The sequence below is a fragment of the Carassius carassius genome, chromosome 15, assembly GCF_963082965.1.
Source record: "Carassius carassius chromosome 15, fCarCar2.1, whole genome shotgun sequence".
In the NCBI taxonomy this organism is placed as follows: domain Eukaryota; kingdom Metazoa; phylum Chordata; class Actinopteri; order Cypriniformes; family Cyprinidae; genus Carassius; species Carassius carassius.
In genome coordinates, this window is record NC_081769.1 from 15,222,463 (window position 1) to 15,244,077 (window position 21,615).

Sequence of the window (21,615 nt, forward strand, 5' to 3'; positions counted from 1 at the left end):
TACTGCTTTAATGATCATTTGTACTTTGCCCTTGGCAGTTTCCTGAATATGAAGATTCAGGAGGGGGAGGCCCACAATATCTTCTGCCCAGCCTATGACTGCTTCCAGCTGGTTCCTGTTGAGGTTATTGAGAGCATTGTGTCCAGAGAGATGGACAAACGTTATCTGCAGTTTGACATCAAGGTATAATTACAAGATTAAATGCACATTAGTCTTAATTATGTTCATGGATACTGTTGTAATTGTATTGTTCAGTGATGTGGTGAGTTAAACAGAAAGATAGATTAAGCAATTCAGCAGTCAATATATTAGGCCCCAGTTTTGATTCAAAACCTGTGATTCTGAGTTCATAGCTGGTTTTCCAGTCAGTGAAGTTTATGTGTTTAGTGTTTTTGTGAAGTCAGTCCAGAACGTTGGAGCATTGAAATGGGAGCTGAGAGGGTTGAAGTAACTGTAACAATGACAGCTCTCATCTGAGAATGTCTGAGAATGACACTTCTCACGCTGTTGTGTCCCAAGGCTTTCATTATGTTGCCATGGTGATGTTGAATCTTCCTCAGGGGCGTCTGAGCTCTGTTGTTGCCATTTTTAGGGTCAGAGTGTACTAACGGACTTCTGGAGTTGTTGGTAAAAATTAACTCCGATCCCAGCATCATAACAAGACCCAGCTAATTAGATGAAGCGAATGGTTACACTCAGCTGATTATTTTATTGTAGAATAAATCCTGAGAGATACCTGGACTATACTTTATCCTACCTATTATTTACATATAGTTGCCAAATAAATAGATATACACATGTGGGAATTTTACAAGTTACATTTTTAATGTATACACACCACAAATCAGAATTTTGGGGTCAATTAATAATAATAATAATAATAAATTATGAATAAGAATGAATTTGGTTGATCAGAAGTAATTTAAAAGTTAATTGCAATTTTTTTTTTCAGGTAAATGCTGTTATTTTTAACTTTATATTCATCAAAGAATCCTGATTTAAAAATGTATCTTGTTTCCACAGAAATATTAAGCAGCATAATAAGACATGTTTCCTTAAAAAATCAGCATATTAGAATAATTTTTGAAGGATCATGTGAAACAAGACTGATGATGTAATGGCTGATGAAAATTCAGCTTTGCCATAACAAGAATAAACTACATGTTATAAATTAAAATATAAACCAGTTAATTTAAATTGTACTAATTTCCCAATATTGCTGTTTTACTGAATTTTGGATCAAATAAAGTGGTCAGTCTTGGTGGGTACAAGAGTCGTATTTAAAAAACACACACACAAAAAAATGTTTGACCCCCAAACTATTGAAGAGTAGAGTAGTATAATATAACAATATAAGTTTGTATATTTTTAAAGAGAATTTTAAGTTACCACATCTAGCTTTTTGTATCTGTTGCTGGTTTGTTGTTCTTAAAACCAGTGATACTGTTTTCTTGCTTTTTTACTAGATCCAGAAACCATTAAGTAAAGAATTCGCTATGCTATTCAAATTTTTGTTGATAAGAAAAAAGAGGACTTGAGATAAATGTTGCATATGCTGTTTAAAATGGTCAAATATGCAGTTCAGTTATTTTACATCAGAATCAGAGAATTGCAGAGAGCCAAATATTAAAAGATAAGGCAGTGTTTTGCATATTAAATGCCCCCCTCACTTGTTTTCTCCTTTATTATTTCTCCATGCTCCTCTTTACTGTTTTTCTTGTTCTTCTTCAGGCATTTGTGGAGAATAATCCTGCTATCCGGTGGTGCCCGCGGGCTGGCTGTGATAGAGCAGTGCGATTGGCCGGACAGGGGCCAGGTGCCAGCACCTCTGACCCTCTCAGTTTTCCTCGCCTCCAGGCCCCTGCGGTGGACTGTGGCAAGGGCCATCTTTTCTGCTGGTTAGTGCCAGTCACTGATACAAATCTCTCAAGTCATTATACCATTATACCATTTGTAATTCTGAATGAAACCTCCAGTTCACTACATAATTTAACATGATTTAAAGGAAAGATATTAATAGTATTGAAATAATATTAATCGTATTTCTAAAAGACTCATATTCTGCACTTAATTATTTTAGTAATGCAAATTCTGTTCAAGAGACATTGTCAAAAGGTCACACGTATTACATACATATATATAAATGAAGGAAGAATGTGTGTTTGTATGTATGTTCTGCTCACAGTGGTCTCTGGCGATGCAGCTGGCTGAGTTTCTCTTTCCCACAGCTCTGGTCCTTATGTCCCCAACACACAAACACAGACATATACACACACCCACACAGTGGGCTCGTATCTCCTCACTGCCTGTGCCAGGTCTGAGCATTGCATTTGAGTCAGAACACCCTCCCCTCTCTCACATATTTAATCTATCTGAGTGAATATGGACTTCATCTAATATGCAAGTAGCTGCCGTTTAAAAGGCGTCTGTGGTCAACAGTCTGCCAGCTTTTATTTCAGTGGTTCTCAGCTGGTAGGTCACCATCCTAATTGGGTAGTAGATATCAGGGAAAAACCATGGTAAATGTTAAAAAAGAACATCTCAAACTCCTGAACCTTGCGTCTACAAGGAACAGATTGAACTTGATAAAGTACATTACTTTAAAATAAGTTAATCTTTCACTCATGTTTGACACACATATTTATCCCCACAAGCCATTCCACTATCAACAACTAAAATGCATGGAATAGAAATAAAATATTCACTAGGAATGGAATTTCCTTCAAGATTAGGCCTGACATCACACTGGTGTTTCTCCCCACAGGGAGTGCCAAGGAGAGGCCCATGAACCGTGTGACTGCCAAACTTGGAAGATGTGGCTCCAGAAAGTCACTGATATGAAACCAGAAGAATGTGAGTCTGTTTTGCTGTACTTTAAGTGACTACTAAGATAAATATCCTAAAGTAATGTTCCTACCTGTCCAAAAATGGTTTTGGACTTCAAGCAACTTTATTTCTGTCTTTTTCCATTTCAGTGGCAGGTGTAAGTGAGGCGTATGAAGATGCTGCCAACTGCCTGTGGTTACTCAGCAACGCCAAACCCTGTGCTAACTGCAAATCTCCCATTCAGAAGAATGAGGGCTGTAACCACATGCAATGTGCCAAGGTTATTTGTGTTATAATAATAGATTTATGTATATACCAGGTTAAGAATGGGCGGAGTCATGGAGTTTTTCCATATCAAAGGTGTAGAATGCAGGGTTGACAAGAGAGTTGGTGTGAACTTTGAAAGTGAACAAAGGGTCAAATATGATACCAAGGAAGTTTGAAAGGGATTGACAAAAACTTTAAAATCAATACACAAATCTGAGTTTCGGCCCACTTTTAGGACAATCATAATTATTAAAAGGTTTGTTCACCCAAAAAAGAAAATTAGGCAATAAATTACCCTCAAGGCGTCCTAAGTGTAAATTACATTTTGAATATGGATATTTTTCTTACAAAAATGCATCAGTTCACTACAGGAGGCCTTTGTCCACCCACCCCTGAGCAATGTGAGACACTTTTTTTAAATGGATGAGTGCTTTTTATTTCACTTATGGACTGAAGCACTGCAACACCAGCTGAGTGCCTTTAAACTTGAAAGCTTAAAAAGATCAAAGACAATTTTTATATAACTCTGACTGGATTCGTCTAAAAGAAGAAAGTCATATACACCTAGGATGCCTTGAGTAATGTATGGCCTTATTTTCATTTTTGTGTGAACTAACCCTTTAAGATTAAGATTAGTTTCTAAAGTTCTGCCTCTGTAACGGTGGATTGATGTTAAATCATTAAAAAAAAAACTAAACTAGGAAATCTTGTTAAATCTTTTTAATTAAAGATCAAGAAATGTTTAAGAAATATGTGTGTGACTTAGACAGAAATGCATTACTGTTAATTCAATCTTGATAATCCTGCAACAAGGTTACTAAACAGGGAAACATTGCAAATACTAGCCCTCCAAAAATAAAAAGTGAGAGATGGTTTCCTAGCAACACACTTAATCCTTGCTCTCAGAATCCCACAACTCCCAGTGTGCTGCCTGCTAGACTGCTATATGCATTTGCTAGTGACATAATAAAAGTAGTCCAATGGTTTGTTTTAATATAGGTGTTGTTAATCAAGAATGTATGTGTGTACAGTGCAAGTATGATTTCTGCTGGATCTGTCTGGAAGAGTGGAAAAAACACAGCTCCTCTACAGGAGGTTACTACCGCTGCACACGCTACGAGGTCATCCAGCAAGTGGAGGAGCAGTCTAAAGAGATGACTGTTGAGGTACATATATGCTCATGCTGTTTTGTCTGTAAGTGTTATTCTAGAATTTGTAATAATGAAGAAAAAAAAAAGATCTCAAAACTGTGTATGGCTGATCCTGCACATTTACACACCTTTTTTGTTGTTGTTGTTTGGTTTGTATTTTGCAGGCTGAGAAGAAACACAAGAACTTCCAGGAATTGGATCGCTTCATGCACTATTACACCCGGTTTAAGAATCATGAGCACAGCTGCCAGGTAAAAAGTAAAATATAAAAAGGAGTCTACATAAATCTGCCTGATTTGACATAGTCTCAAAAAGTAATTGACTAAATGCCATGAAGTCTGGTTTGCAATGGTGAATGGCCAAAAACCGGAAGAAATCATCTGGATATAATTTAAACCAAATAACCAGCCACCATTTTTTTTTTTTTACCTGCCGTTTATGCATCATATGGTCAGTAAACAGACATTTGGCAGACAGTCTGTGGACTGACATTAGTTGTGACATGATGACTCAGATGGTCTTTATCTGTATTATCTTTTCCAACAGCTGGAAGAACGCCTTCTTAAAACGGCCAAAGACAAGATGGAACAGCTTAGCAAAGTTCTGAGTGGAAGTAAGATGCAAAACCTCAAGCATATAATCAATGTTTATAAATTATTTCTAAGCTATGTTAATGCATGGTCAACCTTGTTTCAGTTGGTAAAATGAGTGAAAGTAATCTATAGAAAATTAAACTTGCTTTTCCATTCACACAGTGATTCCTTCTACATTTAGCAGTACATCAAGTTTAATACTTGGTGTTGTAGACTTTTTTAAATTAGATTTTAACTCCTATATTGTGTTACTGTGTTGTTGCAGGAGAAGGCGGACCTCCAGATACTACTTTCATTGAAGATGCAGTGCATGAACTACTTAAGACTCGTCGTATTCTCAAGTGCTCTTACCCATATGGGTTCTTTTTGGAGCCCAAAAGCACAAAAAAGGAAATATTTGAACTTATGCAGGTTAGTAACACACATGGTAGTTATGGGAAATGCTTACCTTGGATGTTCTAAGTTAGCGACAACTTAATACTCTTATTCCTCTTGTTAGACTGACTTGGAAATGGTGACAGAAGATCTTGCACAGAAAGTCAACCGGCCTTACCTCCGCACACCTCGTCATAAGATAATCCGCGCGGCCTGCCTGGTGCAGCAAAAAAGGCATGAGTTTTTGGCCTCCGTGGCAAGAGGTGTGGCACCAAATGATTCGCCCGAAGCCCCTCGACGCAGGTAAGAGCCTTTTCCTGAATTACAGACTATTTAAAAATAGTACAAAAAAAATTATAATAAAAAAGCAAAATAGAAACCTTGAAAATACAATTAAAAAAATATATTTAAAAAAATAAAAAAATAATGATGTGTTTTAATGGTCATACTAAATTTTTTTTTAAAAAGAAATAGAACACAAATTTCTATGAAGTAAAAGGGATATTTCACAGAAAAATTAAAATTTTGTCAATTACTCACCCGGGTGTCATTCCAAACCCGCAAGACCTTCGTTCATCTTCAGAACACAGATTATGATATTTTTTAAATCCGAGAGCTTTTTGATCTTCTATAGACAGAAATGCAACCGAGATGTTCAAAGCCCAGAAAGGTAGGATGCATTGTCCTACCTTTGATGTAGGGCTGGACGATTATGGCCTAAAATCAAAACCTCAATTAATTGAACATTTTGCCTCGATTACGATTATTGAACGATTATTTTGTTTTCGTTTTATTTTTTTTTGCCCTCATAGTTCACTGACAAGGTTTGTACTGTAAATATGATTGACTATCAGCAGTTATTTTATCTATGTTCGTAACATTTCTTACTTGGGTTGGGTATCGTTAAAATTTTATCGATTCCGATTCTTATCGATTCCTAGTTTCGATTCCAAAAAGATAAAAAATCCAATATAAAACAAATTAAGTCAAACATTTAGATGTCTAACATTTTTACAAAGCATTCTGTTGCAGCTGAAACATGAGCAAAAATAAGCAGCCTACAAAACACTGCAAGAGGAATTTTGCCTGTGATTTAAAAAAAAAATACCATAGCAAAAACAACTAAATTTATATAAAAAGTGTTAGAGACAAGTAATAAGATATGTCAGTAATAAGAAAGGAACAAACAAATCAGTTAGCAATATCATAAATAAATACAACTAAACTAAATTTCAGGTACAGAAACTGTAATTAAAACTTTAAAAACACTGCATAGTTTTCTTTTTATAAATAAAATAAAGATTAATCAAGTAAAGTTATTAAATATATTCAGTCAAGATCAGTGAATGATTTTCTTTTGTTCTTTGATTAACACTAATGACAGGCAGCGCGTTTATTAGGCTGTTGTCTCTTTAAGCAAAAATACTGCACATGTGTGTTTTCTTTCTCATCTGTTTATGTTCACGTAAGACAAAAACGGCTGCGTTTATGATGATATACTGATGTAACGTTAGTTTTCTGTATCGTACCTTTCGATTGCGAGTCCTAGTCACTAACCGTTAGGCCACGACTTCCCACACATATCTGTATCGTGAACATGATAAACATCATCACATCAGACAGACATGACCTCAACATATAAAACAAACGACAAAGTGCTCATTCTGAAATCTGAATTTATTCAGAGAAATAACTGACTACATACAATACGGATTTAAAGACATAAAGCTTTATTTCCCAGGTAACGAAGTAAGTTAAGCTTTTCATTTATAGAGCAATATTAACAAGATAATTGTATTATCCACTGTAATATATTCAGATATATTCCGATACTAATACGTTCATGTTTAACAATTCCTGAAAAAATATGTTCATAAAGAAATAGGCTATATTTTGTGTTGGATCAGTTACCTGTGTCGTCAGTGTGCAGCAGACACACCCACCTAAATGATTTGAATATATCGCTTATACTGCCCCAAAAGACCGTAAACACTGCAGATAACATCTGAAGTAAAGATGATTATACATACACATTAGTGTTGTCACGGTACCAGAATTTCAGTATTCGGTACCGATACCAGTGAAAATCCACGGTTCTCGGTACCAATATCGGTACCAAAGCAAAACACAAAAATATGCTAATTAAAAAAAAAAAAACTTTTTAGCACTAAAAATAAAACCAATGCCATTCTTTATACTTATTTACAATTGTGTTTAAAGTATTTCTACAAGTTATATAATTATGAAAAACAGTAAACAAGTTTCACCCAAATTTAATTTGTCTTTTAATTTATGAAATGTAAACACATTTTATTTTTGGTAAATAAAGGGGATTTGCTATTAAAATTAAAACATGGAAGAAATATTGTGATTTATTTCTTTAAAAAATAAAGTTTTATAAATTTTCAACAGTAGTAGAAGTATCACATACATTTTACTAAATAATAGTTATATTTCTAGCACAATGCCTTTATGTAAAAATTAACTTTTAGGCCTAATGAATGCATATTTGTCATTTTAACTGAACTTAAGACTGGTTGTGATGCTTAAGATATTTTTGGTCAATGAGGGTTTCTGTAAAAAAAATAGTAATAGATCATATTAATTATTATTAAAAGATAATACTACTACTAATTCTACTATCTTACTAATGTATATACAATGCACTATGAATTGATGAGCTGCTGGGTTCATGAATGTTAATCACGTTGTCTGCGTTCGGTCAAACTGATTTGCTGAAATCAAAACAGGGACGGAACTAGATCAGCGCCAGCCAATGAACTTGCCATTTGCGCATTAGCTTTGCCCACTACCGGAGAAACCGGTATGTCTTCTGCTTGTTCGAAAATGAATATGAATAATTCTAAATGAACTCCATTATTTTGACAGGAAGACAACAAAGAATAGTTTACATATAGCGTGTCGATTCAGCGCGGTAAGACTCTCGCTCTCTCTCTCTTTGCATGTGTGAGAAACAGCACTATCAGTAAAGCGACGGTGAGTCGTGCGCCTTCACAAAGAGTTTAAAGAGCATCAAATACAGGTGCCATGTGCATCCATTGAGATGAACTGAAAAGTTCAGATCGCTTGATGGAGAGAGAACTCTGAAGCTCAGATGCTGAAATTAATGCAAGCATCATGCGCTTCGGTCTATGTTGTAAACAAACCCGCACGTCTCTGCCATTCATTAATTCACACAGAGACGCGCAGAACACGGATTCATATTTCAAACAACTTTTGCGGCTTAAGATTTACAGATACTGGTCCATATGTAGATTTGATTTGATTAATTTATGCTAACTTTGACAAATTCCATGACGGTCCATATTAAAATGTAAGTTTCATTTTCATGACTGGATTTTAAGATTCCGTCCTTGTTTTCTGCTTCGCGGAAATCATAGCGCTGAACCGGGTTTGAACGGGACCTCGGTACTACCGTTACTTAAAGAAACCTGGTACCGTCACATTTCAAAAAAATTTAGTACCGACTTGGTACTGAAGTACCGGGTCTTTTGACAACACTAATACACATAACATAAAAACGAATTCCATTTGACTGATTTGCTTCAAATAGAGTTATTTTAGGACAGCGGTTTGAATGTAACTCAATGGTGCTCTCTGCTGGTAGAGATTAGTAAGATGGCGGATCGAACACTTCCGGTGGCTCCAATGTCTGTTTGCAGTTTAGAACGCGATGAGCGATCCAGTTTTTTATATAGATCAGTGGTTCCGAAGATGAACGAAGATCATCTGGGTTTGGAACAACATGGGGGTGAGTAATTGACAGAATTTAAATTTTTGGGTGAACTATCCCTTTAAGGTAAATAGGGTTAATAGGGTTTATTTTACTACTGTATTTTAGTTTAACAGTAGTATTGTATTTCTTAAGTTACTTTATTTGTAACACAACTGTACCTGCAGTCTAACAGTGTATAGGATCACATGGAACCTACTTTTTTGTTTGCGTTTGCAGTTTTGCCGGTGGGACATGGGACTGGGAGTACTTGGGTTTCGCTTCTCCTGAGGTAACTCTTTTGTTTGGTTTGTTTTGAGACTTTGGGAATAGCTTGTGTCTACGTTAAATCTGCTTAGCTGGTACCTGAAGTTTTGGCAGTGCATATCAGCCTATAGAACAAGATGTAGTCCTATTGCAGCAGTTGTGAATTTGTGAAGACCCGTAATGTTAAACAGTGTACCGCTATTTTGTTCTAATCTAAAGATCCAGAGGAGTCATGCCTTTCTCGGGGGAATTGATCCGAGAGAGCACTATCAGTATACAGGAAGCCATCCGCAGGTATTAAAGAATCCTCATTAGAGCCCATCTCAGGAACGGCTAATCAAACAGTGGAATGGCGCCTATCATGTACACTCCATCACTTATATCATTTTCCACTTTTTTTGGTCGCATGTTTTATTTTTTCTGTTCATAATCTTTGCAGGGTTATTCAAATCTTGCCCAGGAGGGCCAATGCAGTGCAGAGTTTGGCTCCAACCCTGATCAAAGTCACCTGCCGGTGATTTTCTAATGATCCCAAAAACATTGATTAACATGCTCAGGTGCATTTGACTAGGGTTAGAGCTAAACTCTGCAGGAAAGTGGATCTTGTGGTCCAGATTTGAGGATCCCGGATCTAGATGCACCAAATGATTCAATGATTAACCAGTAAGATGAGTTACATGTAATTAATATACAAATGTACTTAACTGAATGAGAAGTCATGCAAATGACTTTGTTTGATAGTAAGAGCTTTATACAAGGAAGGAGAATGAAACATTTATATCAGGCATCCTCAAATCTGGACCACGAGATCCACTTTCCTGCAGAGTTTAGCTTTTACCCTAGTCAAACGCACCTGAGCATGGTAATCAGTGTTTTTGGGATCATTAGAAAATCACAGGCAGGTGACTTTGATCAGGGTTGGAACCAAACTCTGCACCGCATTGGCCCTCCAGGGCAAGATTTGAATAACTCTGCTCTATTGCAGCTATTCATATATTCCAAATGATTGCTGTGCATTCCAGATTATGAATTCTGATGCCGTTCATCTGGAAAGCGAGATCTTTTTCTTTTCTGTTAATGTATCCTGACATGGTCTTCTAAAAGATGCCTTTGGTGCTGTAACTTCAAAAGGAAGTTTCCTGCTTTGACTGTTCCATGAAAGGTCATGAAATATGTTTTTTTGCAGACGTTCCAAGGTGAACCAGTCTACCACTTCAGTCGCTGCTCTTCTTTTGAAATCATGTATGCAGGCTATGGCACAGTTTAATTTTGCTCTGGATTTATGGCTTGTAGAAAGAGGAATTATAGTGATGCACTTTTTTATTATTGATGCTTGAGTGGTGCTTCTCAGGAATGTTTTTCCTAAATGTACGTTTTATTTGAGTATGCTGTGGTTATTGCATGCTTAATGCATGCAGCTTCAGTTTGGTAAAATTTAAGACTTTTAGTTTTTATTTTTGGGAGTTTGTCGACCCCTGGTGAAAATAAATTTGGAAGAAGTGCAGTATAGAATAAGATTGGTAATTCAATTTTAAATAGATTATACTGACATATACACTGAAATGCTATTTCATATTGGTTTTGTAGTAAATTTCATTACAGAGTGTCAGACTGTTTGGATATGTAGAGCTTAAAGGATTAATTCTCCAAAAATGGAAAATTCTGGCTTCTCCTACTCACCCTCTTTTTAATGTTTGTCTCTTTATTTTCATGGAATTTAAAATGAGAACCTTTTAAAGGGGACATCGGATGCAAAATTCACTTTTACATGGGGTTTGCATATAAATGTGTGGACACAACCACCCTACAATGAAAAAAAAAAGGTTTTTATTTTTATTTTTATTTTTTTTATTTTTTTTTAACCTAAAACCTGAACAGTCTCAATTATCAAGACGTTTTGGTTTTTTGGAGCAGTATGACATCATACTGCTCAGGCCCCACCCATGGCTGCTGACAGTGATTTCTGTATACCGTATTTTTCGGACTATAAGTCGCACCTGAGTATAAGTCGCATCAGTCCAAAAATACATCATGATGAGGAATAAAACATATATAAGTCGCACCGGACTATAAGTCGCATTTATTTAGAACCAAGAACCAAGAGAAAACATTACTGTCTACAGCCGCGAGAGGGCGCTCTATGCTGCTCAGTGGTAGGCTACAGGAGCACTGAGCAGCATAGTGCGCCCTCTTTTGGCTGTAGACGGTAATGTTTTCTCTTGGTTCATTTCTCTTAGTTATTTCTCTTGGTTCATGTCAAATTAATTTTGATAAATAAGTGAAAAAAAGTGCGACTTATAGTCCGGAAAATACGGTAAGCATATTTCCGTCTTCAGCCAGTTGTACTGTTTTGGTTTGCTATAATCAGAGCTGTTTTTGACAAGGTAAAAATAATGTTTTTTACATGATCATTGAATTTTTAACCAAAGTGTTTTGCAGACATTTCATGAAGATCCTAAAGAATCATACCAACTTGTGGAAAATTGCCATCAGATTTCCCCTTTAATAATGCTGGTCACTATTTTCGATGCTGTTGCACTACCAGTCAAAAGTTTTTGAACCGTAAGATTTTTAATGTTTTTAAAGAATTCTCTTTGGCTCATCAAGCCTGCATTTATTTGATCCAAAATACAGCAAAAGCAATGATATTGTGAAATACTTTTATATTTAAAATAATGAAACTAACTTATCCTGTGATCAAAGCTAAATTTGCAGCATCATTACTCCAATCTTCAGTGTCACATGATCCTTCAGAAATCATTCTAATAAGCTGATTAGCTGTTCAAGAAACATTTTGTATTATTATCAATATTTAAAACAGTTGAGTACATACTTTTTCAGGATTCTTTGGTGAATAGAGAGAAATTATGAAAAGAAACTATTATTATTATTATTATAAATTATACTTTTATTATATTATATAATACTTTTATTTAGCAAGGATGCTTTATATTGACCAAAAGTGATGATAAAGATCTCTATAATGTTACAAAAGATTTCTATGTCAGATAAATGCTCTTCTTCTGAACTTTCTATTCATCTTAGAAACCTGAAAAAATTCTACTCAGTTTTTTTCCAATTTAATAAGAATAATAAATGTTTTCTGAGCAGCAAATCAGAATATTTGAATGATTTCTGAAGGATCATGTGACCGGAGTAATGATCCTGAAAGTTCAGCTCTTTTGAAATTCCAGGAATAAATTACATTTTAAAATATATTCAAATAGAAAACAGTTATTTTAAATAGTAAAAAATATTTCAGAATTGTACTGTTTTTGCTGTACTTTGGATCAAATAAATGCAGGCTTGGTGAGCAGAAGAGACTCATATATTATATTATATTATGTTATATTATGTTATATTATATTATGTCTTCTGATGCCATATTATAGGTTTGTGAGATTTTTTTTTTTTTTTTTACATTATTAAAAGTTATCCTTAAGGGTTTTGAATGACAAAGTGAGTAATAATGCCATAATTTTCATTTTAGTTTTGAATTATTCCTTTAAAAGGCCTTTTGACTTTACTCAAAGCGTCTGTCTGTTAATCTGACATGAGGATGCCAACAGCCCTGAACTTTGATGCTGCTGCACAGCAGATTTCCTGTTGAGACATGTAGGGTTCCTCAGAGATTCTGAATTTTATTCACAGGGTCCAGTGGGAATATAGGTACTCCTTCTGAAGCAGCTTTGAAATGGTGTTGTGTGTGTTTTTGTGTTGTAGGCGTATGCTGAGTTCCAGTACAGACGCAGACACAGGCAGCACAGAAGAGGAGACATGGCCAGCCTCCGCAGCAACACACCCGACCCTGATGACCCAGACCACAGCACTTTAGGTATATCTTATGTGTTTTCATTTTGGTGCCCATATTTGCTGGTACATATACATATAAGAATAGTGGTGCTCCATAGTTAAAGCAGCTGCAAGTAAAGTTTCAGAATTTTTTTGCTGTCCTCTGCACACTGGAGTAAGCAGAAATTTCACCATAAACCCATTTGTCACCACTTTCTTTTGCAGTATGGACTTTTTTTTGAGAAACCTATATGAATGGGGTGAATTTCTTTCTCATTGTTTGAGAAAAGATGTCTGTTAAGCCTGATGTTCTGCATTTGATGATATGGCACACTAACAACACTTTGTAAGTCTGTAAATCTGACTGAATCCAAATCCAAAACACTTCTTTTGTCTTTGAAATAAGGCTGAAGTGTACTGCCAAATGTACTGACAAGCATTTATGAAAACTAAAATGTACTTCATACTTAATGCCATTTCTACTGAAACGAGTGATATAAATATACAGGTGCTGATCATATAATTAATTAATTAATTAATTATCATCAAAAAGTTGATTTATTTCACAAATTCCATTCAAAAAGTGAAACTTGTATATTATATTCTTTCATTACACACAGTCTAATATATATCAAATGTTTAATTCTTTTAATTTTGATGTTTATAATTGACAACTAAGGAAAATCCCAAATTCAGTATCTCAGAAAATGTGAATATTGTGAAAAGGTACAATATTGAAGACACCTGGTGCCACACTCTAATCAGCTCATTAACTCAAAACACCTGCAAAGCCTTTTAATGGTCTCTCAGTCAAGTTCTGTAGGCTACACAATCATGGGGAAGACTGCTGACTTTACAGTTGTCCAAAAGACGACCATTGACACCTTGCTCAAGGAGGGCAAGACACAAAAGTTAATTGCAAAAGAGGCTGGCTGTTCACAGAGCTCTGTATCCAAGCACATTAATAGAGAGGCGAAGGAAAGGAAAAGATGTGGAAGAAAAAAGTGTACAAGCAATAGGGATAACCGCACCCTGGAGAGGATTGTGAAACAAAACCCATTCAAAAATGTGGGGGAGATTCACAGAGTGGACTGCAACTGGAGTCAGTGCTTCAAGAACCACTACGCACAGACGTATGCAAGACATGGGTTTCAGCTGTTGCATTCCCTGTGTCAAGCCACTCTTGAACAACAGACAGCGTCAGAAGCGTCTTGCTTCAAAAAGGACTGGACTGCTGCTGAGTGGTCCACAGTTATGTTCTCTGATGAAAGTAAATTTTGCATTTCCTTTGGATATCAGGGTCCTAGAGTCTGGAGGAAGAGAGGAGAGGCACACAATCCATGTTGCTTGAGGTCCAGTGTAATGTTTCCACAATCAGTGATGGTTTGGGGTGCCATTTCATCCTCTGGTGTTGGTCCACTGTGTTTTCTGAGGTCCAAGGTCAACACAGCCATATACCAGGAAGTTTTAGAGCACTTCATGCTTCCTGCTGCTGACCAACTTTATGGAGATGCAGATTTCATTTTCCAACAGGACTTGGCACCTGCACAAAGTGCCAAAGCTACCAGTACCTGGTTTAAGGACCATGGTATCCCTGTTCTTAATCGGCCAGCAAACTCACCTGACCTTAACCCCATAAAAAATCTATGGGGTATTGTGAAGAGGAAGATGTGATATGCCAGACCCAAGACTGGAGAAGAGCTGAAGGCCACTATCAGAGCAACCTGGGCTCTCCTAACACCTGAGCAGTGCCACAGACTGATTGACTCCATGCCACGCCGCATTGCTGCAGTAATTCAGGCAAAAGAAGCCCCAACTAAGTATTGAGTGCTGTACATGCTCATACTTTTCATTTTCATACTTTTTTGTTGGCCAATATTTCTAAAAATCCTTTCTTTGTATTAGCCTTAAGTTTTATTCTAATTTTCTGAGATACTGAATTTGTGATTTTCCTTAGTTGTCAGTTATAATCATCAAAATTAAAAGGAATAAACATTTGAAATATATCAGTCTGTGTGTAATGAATGAATATAATATACAAGTTTCACTTTTTGAATGGAATTAGTGAAATAAATCAACTTTTTGATGATATTCTAATTATATGACCAGCACCTATACATTTAAGGAGAACTGTACTTACACATTTGTACTGATGAAGTTGCCATTTAGTAGATTTTGGATATATTAACTTTAAATGTAATATAATGCTGTTTAAAATTATATAATGATTTCAAATATAAAACATTTCATTTGACATAATTACAAAGTGCAAGTGTGTTAAGAAACGGTCATGAACGAGCAAGTACATTTAAAGAGTTTTTTAATTGTTTAATTAATTAATATTATAGTATCTGCGGTTCAGTTTTTGAAATATACTTTTAAACTTTGAAGTGTACTATTAATTGTGCATTCAATACAGGTAAATGCACATTTTTCATAAAAGATAGTTCAGATTAAGTACATTTACTTGTTTGATTGACCAGTTTGATTTAGTGCTGTCAAACGATTAATCACATCCAAAATTGTATCCCTGATTTTTGTGATGTTTTGCATCAAATATTTGCCATGTATATTTGGATAGACAGATGCCGACTTGAGCTCTTTACAGTAAGGTCTAATTTGTGAATATTAGTAATTGCATTAATTAACACGAAATAGCAATGAGCAATATATTTCTACAGGATTTATTAACCTTTGTTAATGTTACTTGGTGAAAATGTTCATATTCATGTTAGTTCCCATGCATTACTGTTTGATTTTAAAATGTTTTAGATGTTGAGATTAACGTAAAATTAATAAATGCTGTTCATTGTTAGTTCAATTTAACTGATGTATTTAACAAATGTTATCAAATGATACCTTATTGTAAAGTGTTACCGAGCTCGACTACACAAAAACACCTATAAAGATACTCAAGGTCACACTGCCGATGTAAAATTTATGGCTGAAGGAAATGTGTGGTAACTAAGAAATCATGGCTTGCAGTGGGTTTCAAATCCTTGCAGTTTTCGCACTATCATTATAGATATCAATGATTTTACACTGAGTATATAAAAAAAGCTTTTAAAAAAGCAATACTGCTTTAGTAATCAAACGAAGCAAAAGATTTTCTATTTCTCTTCTCTTACAGACGCACAAGAAATTGGTGGTGGTCAGAGATCGGGTTTGCCCATGGTGAGTTGAGAACCTTTTAACAGAAGTTCTATGGTGGAACGTCACAAATCCTCAGCTTGGAGTAACTGAGTCTTATCTTATTCCCTTCAGCTTCACGATTCTCTAGATGAGGATGATCCCAATATCCTGTTGGCGATCCAGCTTTCTCTGCAGGACTCTGGGCTGACTGCAGGCGGTGCTGGCATTGATGCTCAAGAGATCCTCACAAACGAAGCATCTCTTGGGGCCATCGGAACATCCCTGCCCACAAGGCTTGACCCGGTGCTGTGTGAGATAGACGTGCCCCGTGCTGCCCTGAGCAGCTCTGAGCTGTTAGAGGTGGGTGACAGCCTAAAGAAGCTCGGTAATATCAGTGGCCAGAATGTCCCTCCGCGTTATGACAATCTCAACAATCCTTCCTGTGAGGCAACTGAGGGCCCCTTTCAAGTTCCTTCAGGACATACGGAAACCTCTGATTTCAGTTCAGACAATGCCAACCTTCTAGGAAACATCATGGCTTGGTTTCATGACATGAATCCGCAGAATATCAGTTTGGTTCCTTCGGATAGTGATTTTGGCATTCAGTCAGTGAGAATGACAACAGAGCCGACCGAGTGCGCCATTCCACAGTGGACACCAGGGGGCGATAGAGAGGCGGAGCACGAGTTTGACTCCGTTATCGAGCGTGAGCCCGTCAGGCCCACACAGTTAGACCTGGTAGGTCTCCATATGTGTCCGGTGCCTCCTGCGTCGTCTGTCGAGTTGGGCGAAACTCCAAGCGGTTTGAATCCGTGTTACTCCGACACCCCAAAATGTGACTCGGACCCTGACCAGCCTAGCAGTAGCTCCTCTGAATGGGAGGGTCAAGTACATCTTGTATGAAATACTGACTTCACTTACTAGCTAAGGCACTTTTTTGATCAAGTAGCTGAAACCGAGGAACAAGATTAATCATGACGAGAAGCTTTGCATTGTCAGATATATAGTTTTTGAGTATTCGCTCAGGCCTTTGTGCTTATGAGGCATGTGTTGTTTGCTCACTAAAAACTCGTTCCGATCCTGGAGTGTTTAACACTTTTTAAAGAGTCAGCAACTGAACCAGAAAGCGCTATGAAGGTGCGACAGGAAGTGAGATAGTCTGAAAAATCTACTATTTAGTATAGGATGTTATTCAGCGCGAGTTCGACTGATGTAAAAGATACTGTAGGTGCCAAAAAACACTGGCTAGCACACGCCGAGTGGACAGTGTGCTGATTGTGCCTGCTGCTGAGGGCCTAGCCGCCCTATTAAGTACACTATCCTTCCTTTAAACTAGACCTGTAATATTCGAGAAGTGCACAATAGCACATGCTCAGAAGAGCTGGGCTGATAATCACAGTAACTAAAAGAAGAGTAATTCTAGTTGCAGTCGACTTTTCTTTTTCTGGTCAAACATAATCACTGTAATCCGTCACCGGCTAATTGGAACGGAAAGTACCAGCCAGTTTAAACTCGGTTCAGGAGTGCCGCGCTGGATCTGGAAAACGTTTAGTCTTTGCAACTTATCACAGTGCCTTTTCTGTGAAACTTCTCTTTATTTATAGCCGCTCTCTTGTGCTCGAAGCCCAGAGTGTGGGAAGTTTCAATACACATCTTACTTGTACTTTCAAGTGGCGGTTAAGCAAACTGAGCTCAATGTTGTTTTTAAAATACATTTTTATACACGTTCGGTTGTCCTTTAGCATGCCTCTGGCCTCTTCTCCCGGGTTGTTTTTAAAGCAGTTGTCTAAATGAACTTGGACACATTTACGAATTAAATCGATCTATATTTAATAAGATGCTATTCATTGTGTGTTAAGATGTGATTTCCACATGGCCACATTTAAAAATGTAATTCTCAAATTTAAACATGTAAAAATCTGATGATTTCCTGGTGCATCTCTTATAGAAATGTTTGATTTTTTTTTTTTTCTCCTAGAATATCTAAGAACAGCCAGAAGCTGTTTTAGCTTCAGATTTACATATGGTGAAACTCACCCACAATTAAGTTTTTTTTTTTTTTATACAATAATTTAACTGTGGTATTTCTCTACAAAAAATTATGGAAATAAAATTTCGATCTATTTAAAATTGAATGTCCTTAAAAATGAATGAAGATGAAGGTATAGTTGGTGTAAACAAAAAAAAAAATTAATGAATGCCAATATATATATATATTTTTATGTATATATCAAACTGTAATAACACCGTGCCACTTTTCAATATTTGCTTATTACTTAAAACGTGTCTGCAGGATAATTTGTTCAAAGCCTTTTAAACAAATTAACCGAATGTTTTTGATTTGTTTAAATTTTCATTGCGAACACCTGCCCAACTTCATCTGATGAAACCGCTAAATCACAGCAGCACTAAGTTTTAAGCACTTCAGAAAATTTGCACAAAATTAGCTAATGTTTTTCAGCTATGGAATTACAGGTTTTAGCTCATAGGTTTGCCGTTACATTAGCGTTTTGAGTGAGCACGCCTGATGTTTTCCTGTGGGCTTGATGTCATATGTGTGTTGATTCTGACCTAATGTCCGAAAGTAGTATTGCACTGCATAAACTGAAAATGAAGGCAAACCTGTCCGTTAAAGGATATTTTGGTATCATTCCATTCGTTAAAGTTTGGGGGAGTGCACACATTAATTTTTTTTCTGTACTTAACAGTTTGTATGTGTGATCGAAATGGGTTAAGCTCACTAAATCGCAGTATTTCTTCAGACTAATGTATGTCGCCTAAGATAGAGGTGGGGCTAATGTCTGTTTAAATGAAACATATGATAGATCTGTCCAAACATGAAAAAAAAAAAAAAAAAAAAAAAGCGAATGACAGAAGTTCTCCTGTATGTGACAGTATGCTGTGCATTGAGTAATTATAATAAAAATAGATCATGTTTTCTTGACAAAAGACCGTTTAAGTGTCAAGGCTATTGTTTGGGGGATTGGGTGGCTATTGTTTGTTGGGGTGGGGGCACATTTTGTAACCCATTACAGATTTTATATTATTAAGCACCTAATCATTGAAATGGTATTTGCACTTTCATAATATTTACTTGATACATTCCCAGTTTATATGGAAAATACAAATGTGTGATGTTTGGCCAATGAATTGGACCGATTTGAGTGTGAATCTTAATAAAGTTGCTAAGACAAATTCAGTTGTAAAAGTGGTAGTATTCTTTGAGCATAACACAGTGAAAGCCCAGGTGCAATGATAATAATAATAATAATGACATGTTCAATAATAACTAGGCCTATATTTAAAGGCAAGGTGAGGCTACAAATATGATTTTCTAATCCTTCTAATTGAGATTAAGTTCAAGTGGAAATGTATTACAGTGTCATCTTGTCTTGCGCATTAGCTCCTCTGGTGCATGCAAACAGAATGACACTTTCAGGCAAAAAAAAAAAAAAAGTTTAATCCCTGCTTTATTTGACTGTAGATTCTCATAAAGTGAACCTACTAAAACAGCAGTTTTATGTAAAGAAATTGTATAATATTAATATAATATTTGGGGTCAGTTTATGCTTTACTTTTCTATCAGGCACATGCAGAATGATTGTGGCCAAAAGAAAATGCATAAATTATGTGTCTATTTATTGACTTGGTCTGATGCCTAGGGGTCTAAAGTTAGGGGAATACCATGAGGTCACAAGCACAGTGACTTTGTTGAATAAAATGTCAGATGGGAGGAAATTTTCTATATTTGCAAACTGCTATTTGTGAGGGAGGTTTTATCATCTTGTGATCTAAATGTCCAATTTTTGGACCAAGAAGAATTTACTTTCCATTATTCACTGGCAATACTACAGTATTTGGATCTGTAAGCTACATTTAAACATACATTAATATAATTGTTACCAAATATATTTTATATAATGCAGTAATAAACCAAGCATTTTTTATTTTTTTTTATTTATTTTTTTAAATAAGAAAGAAAGAAAAGCATGCACACTATAAAAGCTGTCATGCACCAGTGGTCCAGTAGAGAGTAGTAAGTTCCCAGAGAATGAGGGAAGGTTTCGCCACATTTCTTTGAATTGCTCTGGCACGAGGGCGTCTGTGTTACTGGCAAGCATTGTTGGCACTCTCCGTCCCAGACTCAGGGAAGCAATTCAAGACATCATTTAGAGGAGGAGGAGGAACTCTAAGGTTCCTCAAGAGGCCATTAAAACATGTCAGCAGAACATCCTGCATTAGATTCCCACAGTCAAAACGAATTCAAGGTAAATCATGTCGTTTTGAAAGGCACATGAAATTGCTGCTATTGTATTTCTGTATTTATGGAGATGCATCTCTCATGTTTGCATGGGGCTATTTATAACTGATTACAAAAAAGTTTGACAGTCGTTTGTTTTGTTCTCTGGTGTAGCACAAAGACTTTTCACTGGCTCAGTTGGAATTGATACCAAAGGAAGCATTTTGGTCACTTATGGAATTCTAGAAACAATCATTCTCACATGAAAATCTAGAACTGGGCTGAAGTGTTGTCATTCATGCAACACTCATCCATCTATTTTTTCATTAAATGGTTTGGAATCACATATTTGTTCACTTTCTAGTATTACTTCATTTTGAGACTCTATATATGACCCTTACTAAGTGATCCATTCATATCGGGAATGAAGGTTTCCAGACTGTCTGAATGGTTACTGTAATATGAGAGATATGTCTGAGTCCTCCTCATGAAGTTTAAACCGATAGCTCTGACAAGGCATCTCGCTGGAGGATGTTATCATAAGGATTATCCAAACATTACTGGCTGTGAGGCATCGTTCGGTAATAGAACAACAGAAAAGCAGCCAGATAAATGAATAAAGGATGAATAAGAATGAATACTTGTCTGAGTGAATTAAGGAAATCCCAAAGAGCTCGTCTGGTTAATGATTACACATCCTTTGAGACTAATATTGAGTCAATATTCCATGTATTTAAGGATAGATAAAATTGTTGGCAAATTTAGTGTTCCATTTAGTTTTGGTTACAATGTATGTATTTATTTGCCATTTGTTTTTGGATTATTGTTGGTTTTGTTTTATTTTGTTTTGTGTGATACCATTGACAACTTAAGGCTGTAACTAGCATACTTCTGTATTTCAGTTTTTCCATGTTTTTCCATGATCTCTTTCATGGTATGGAAGCCCGTTTCCGTCACTCAAAAAAAAAAAAAAAAAAGGTCATTGCAGCTTATATCTCACAATTCTTTTTTCCTTGCAATTGCGACTTTTTTCTCAGAATTGAGTGATATAAACTCGCAATTGCGAGAAAAAAAATAGAGTTGTGAGAACCCACAATTGGGACTTTTTTTATGCTAATATTAATTTTTATTACGCTATTTTGACTTTTTTTCTCAGAATTAAATGATATCAGTCCTTTTAGGCAAGTCGTTCCACTCGGCCGCCATCTTGGCAACACCTCCGGGCAGCTATTTCAGACT

General features: G+C 36.1%; 1 protein-coding gene across 2 annotated transcripts in view; it reads left to right on the plus strand.

Annotated features, from left to right (window-relative positions):
- LOC132158210 (ankyrin repeat and IBR domain-containing protein 1-like) overlaps positions 1–18,516 on the plus strand; it is a 34,731-nt gene extending 16,215 nt beyond the window's left edge. The window contains exons 8-21 of one of the 2 annotated variants that reach the window (XM_059567535.1): positions 39–183; positions 1,732–1,898; positions 2,765–2,853; positions 2,976–3,106; positions 4,125–4,259; positions 4,409–4,495; positions 4,791–4,857; positions 5,103–5,248; positions 5,337–5,515; positions 9,186–9,237; positions 9,432–9,506; positions 12,936–13,047; positions 16,135–16,178; positions 16,269–18,516. In XM_059567535.1, coding sequence (XP_059423518.1) covers positions 39–183; positions 1,732–1,898; positions 2,765–2,853; positions 2,976–3,106; positions 4,125–4,259; positions 4,409–4,495; positions 4,791–4,857; positions 5,103–5,248; positions 5,337–5,515; positions 9,186–9,237; positions 9,432–9,506; positions 12,936–13,047; positions 16,135–16,178; positions 16,269–17,039 — 2,200 coding nt within the window. In that variant the 3' untranslated portion in view covers positions 17,040–18,516. The remainder of the gene's footprint in view (positions 1–38; positions 184–1,731; positions 1,899–2,764; positions 2,854–2,975; positions 3,107–4,124; positions 4,260–4,408; positions 4,496–4,790; positions 4,858–5,102; positions 5,249–5,336; positions 5,516–9,185; positions 9,238–9,431; positions 9,507–12,935; positions 13,048–16,134; positions 16,179–16,268) is intronic. The other variant, XM_059567536.1, reaches the window with a different exon arrangement.
- The last annotated feature ends 3,099 nt before the right edge of the window (positions 18,517–21,615 follow it).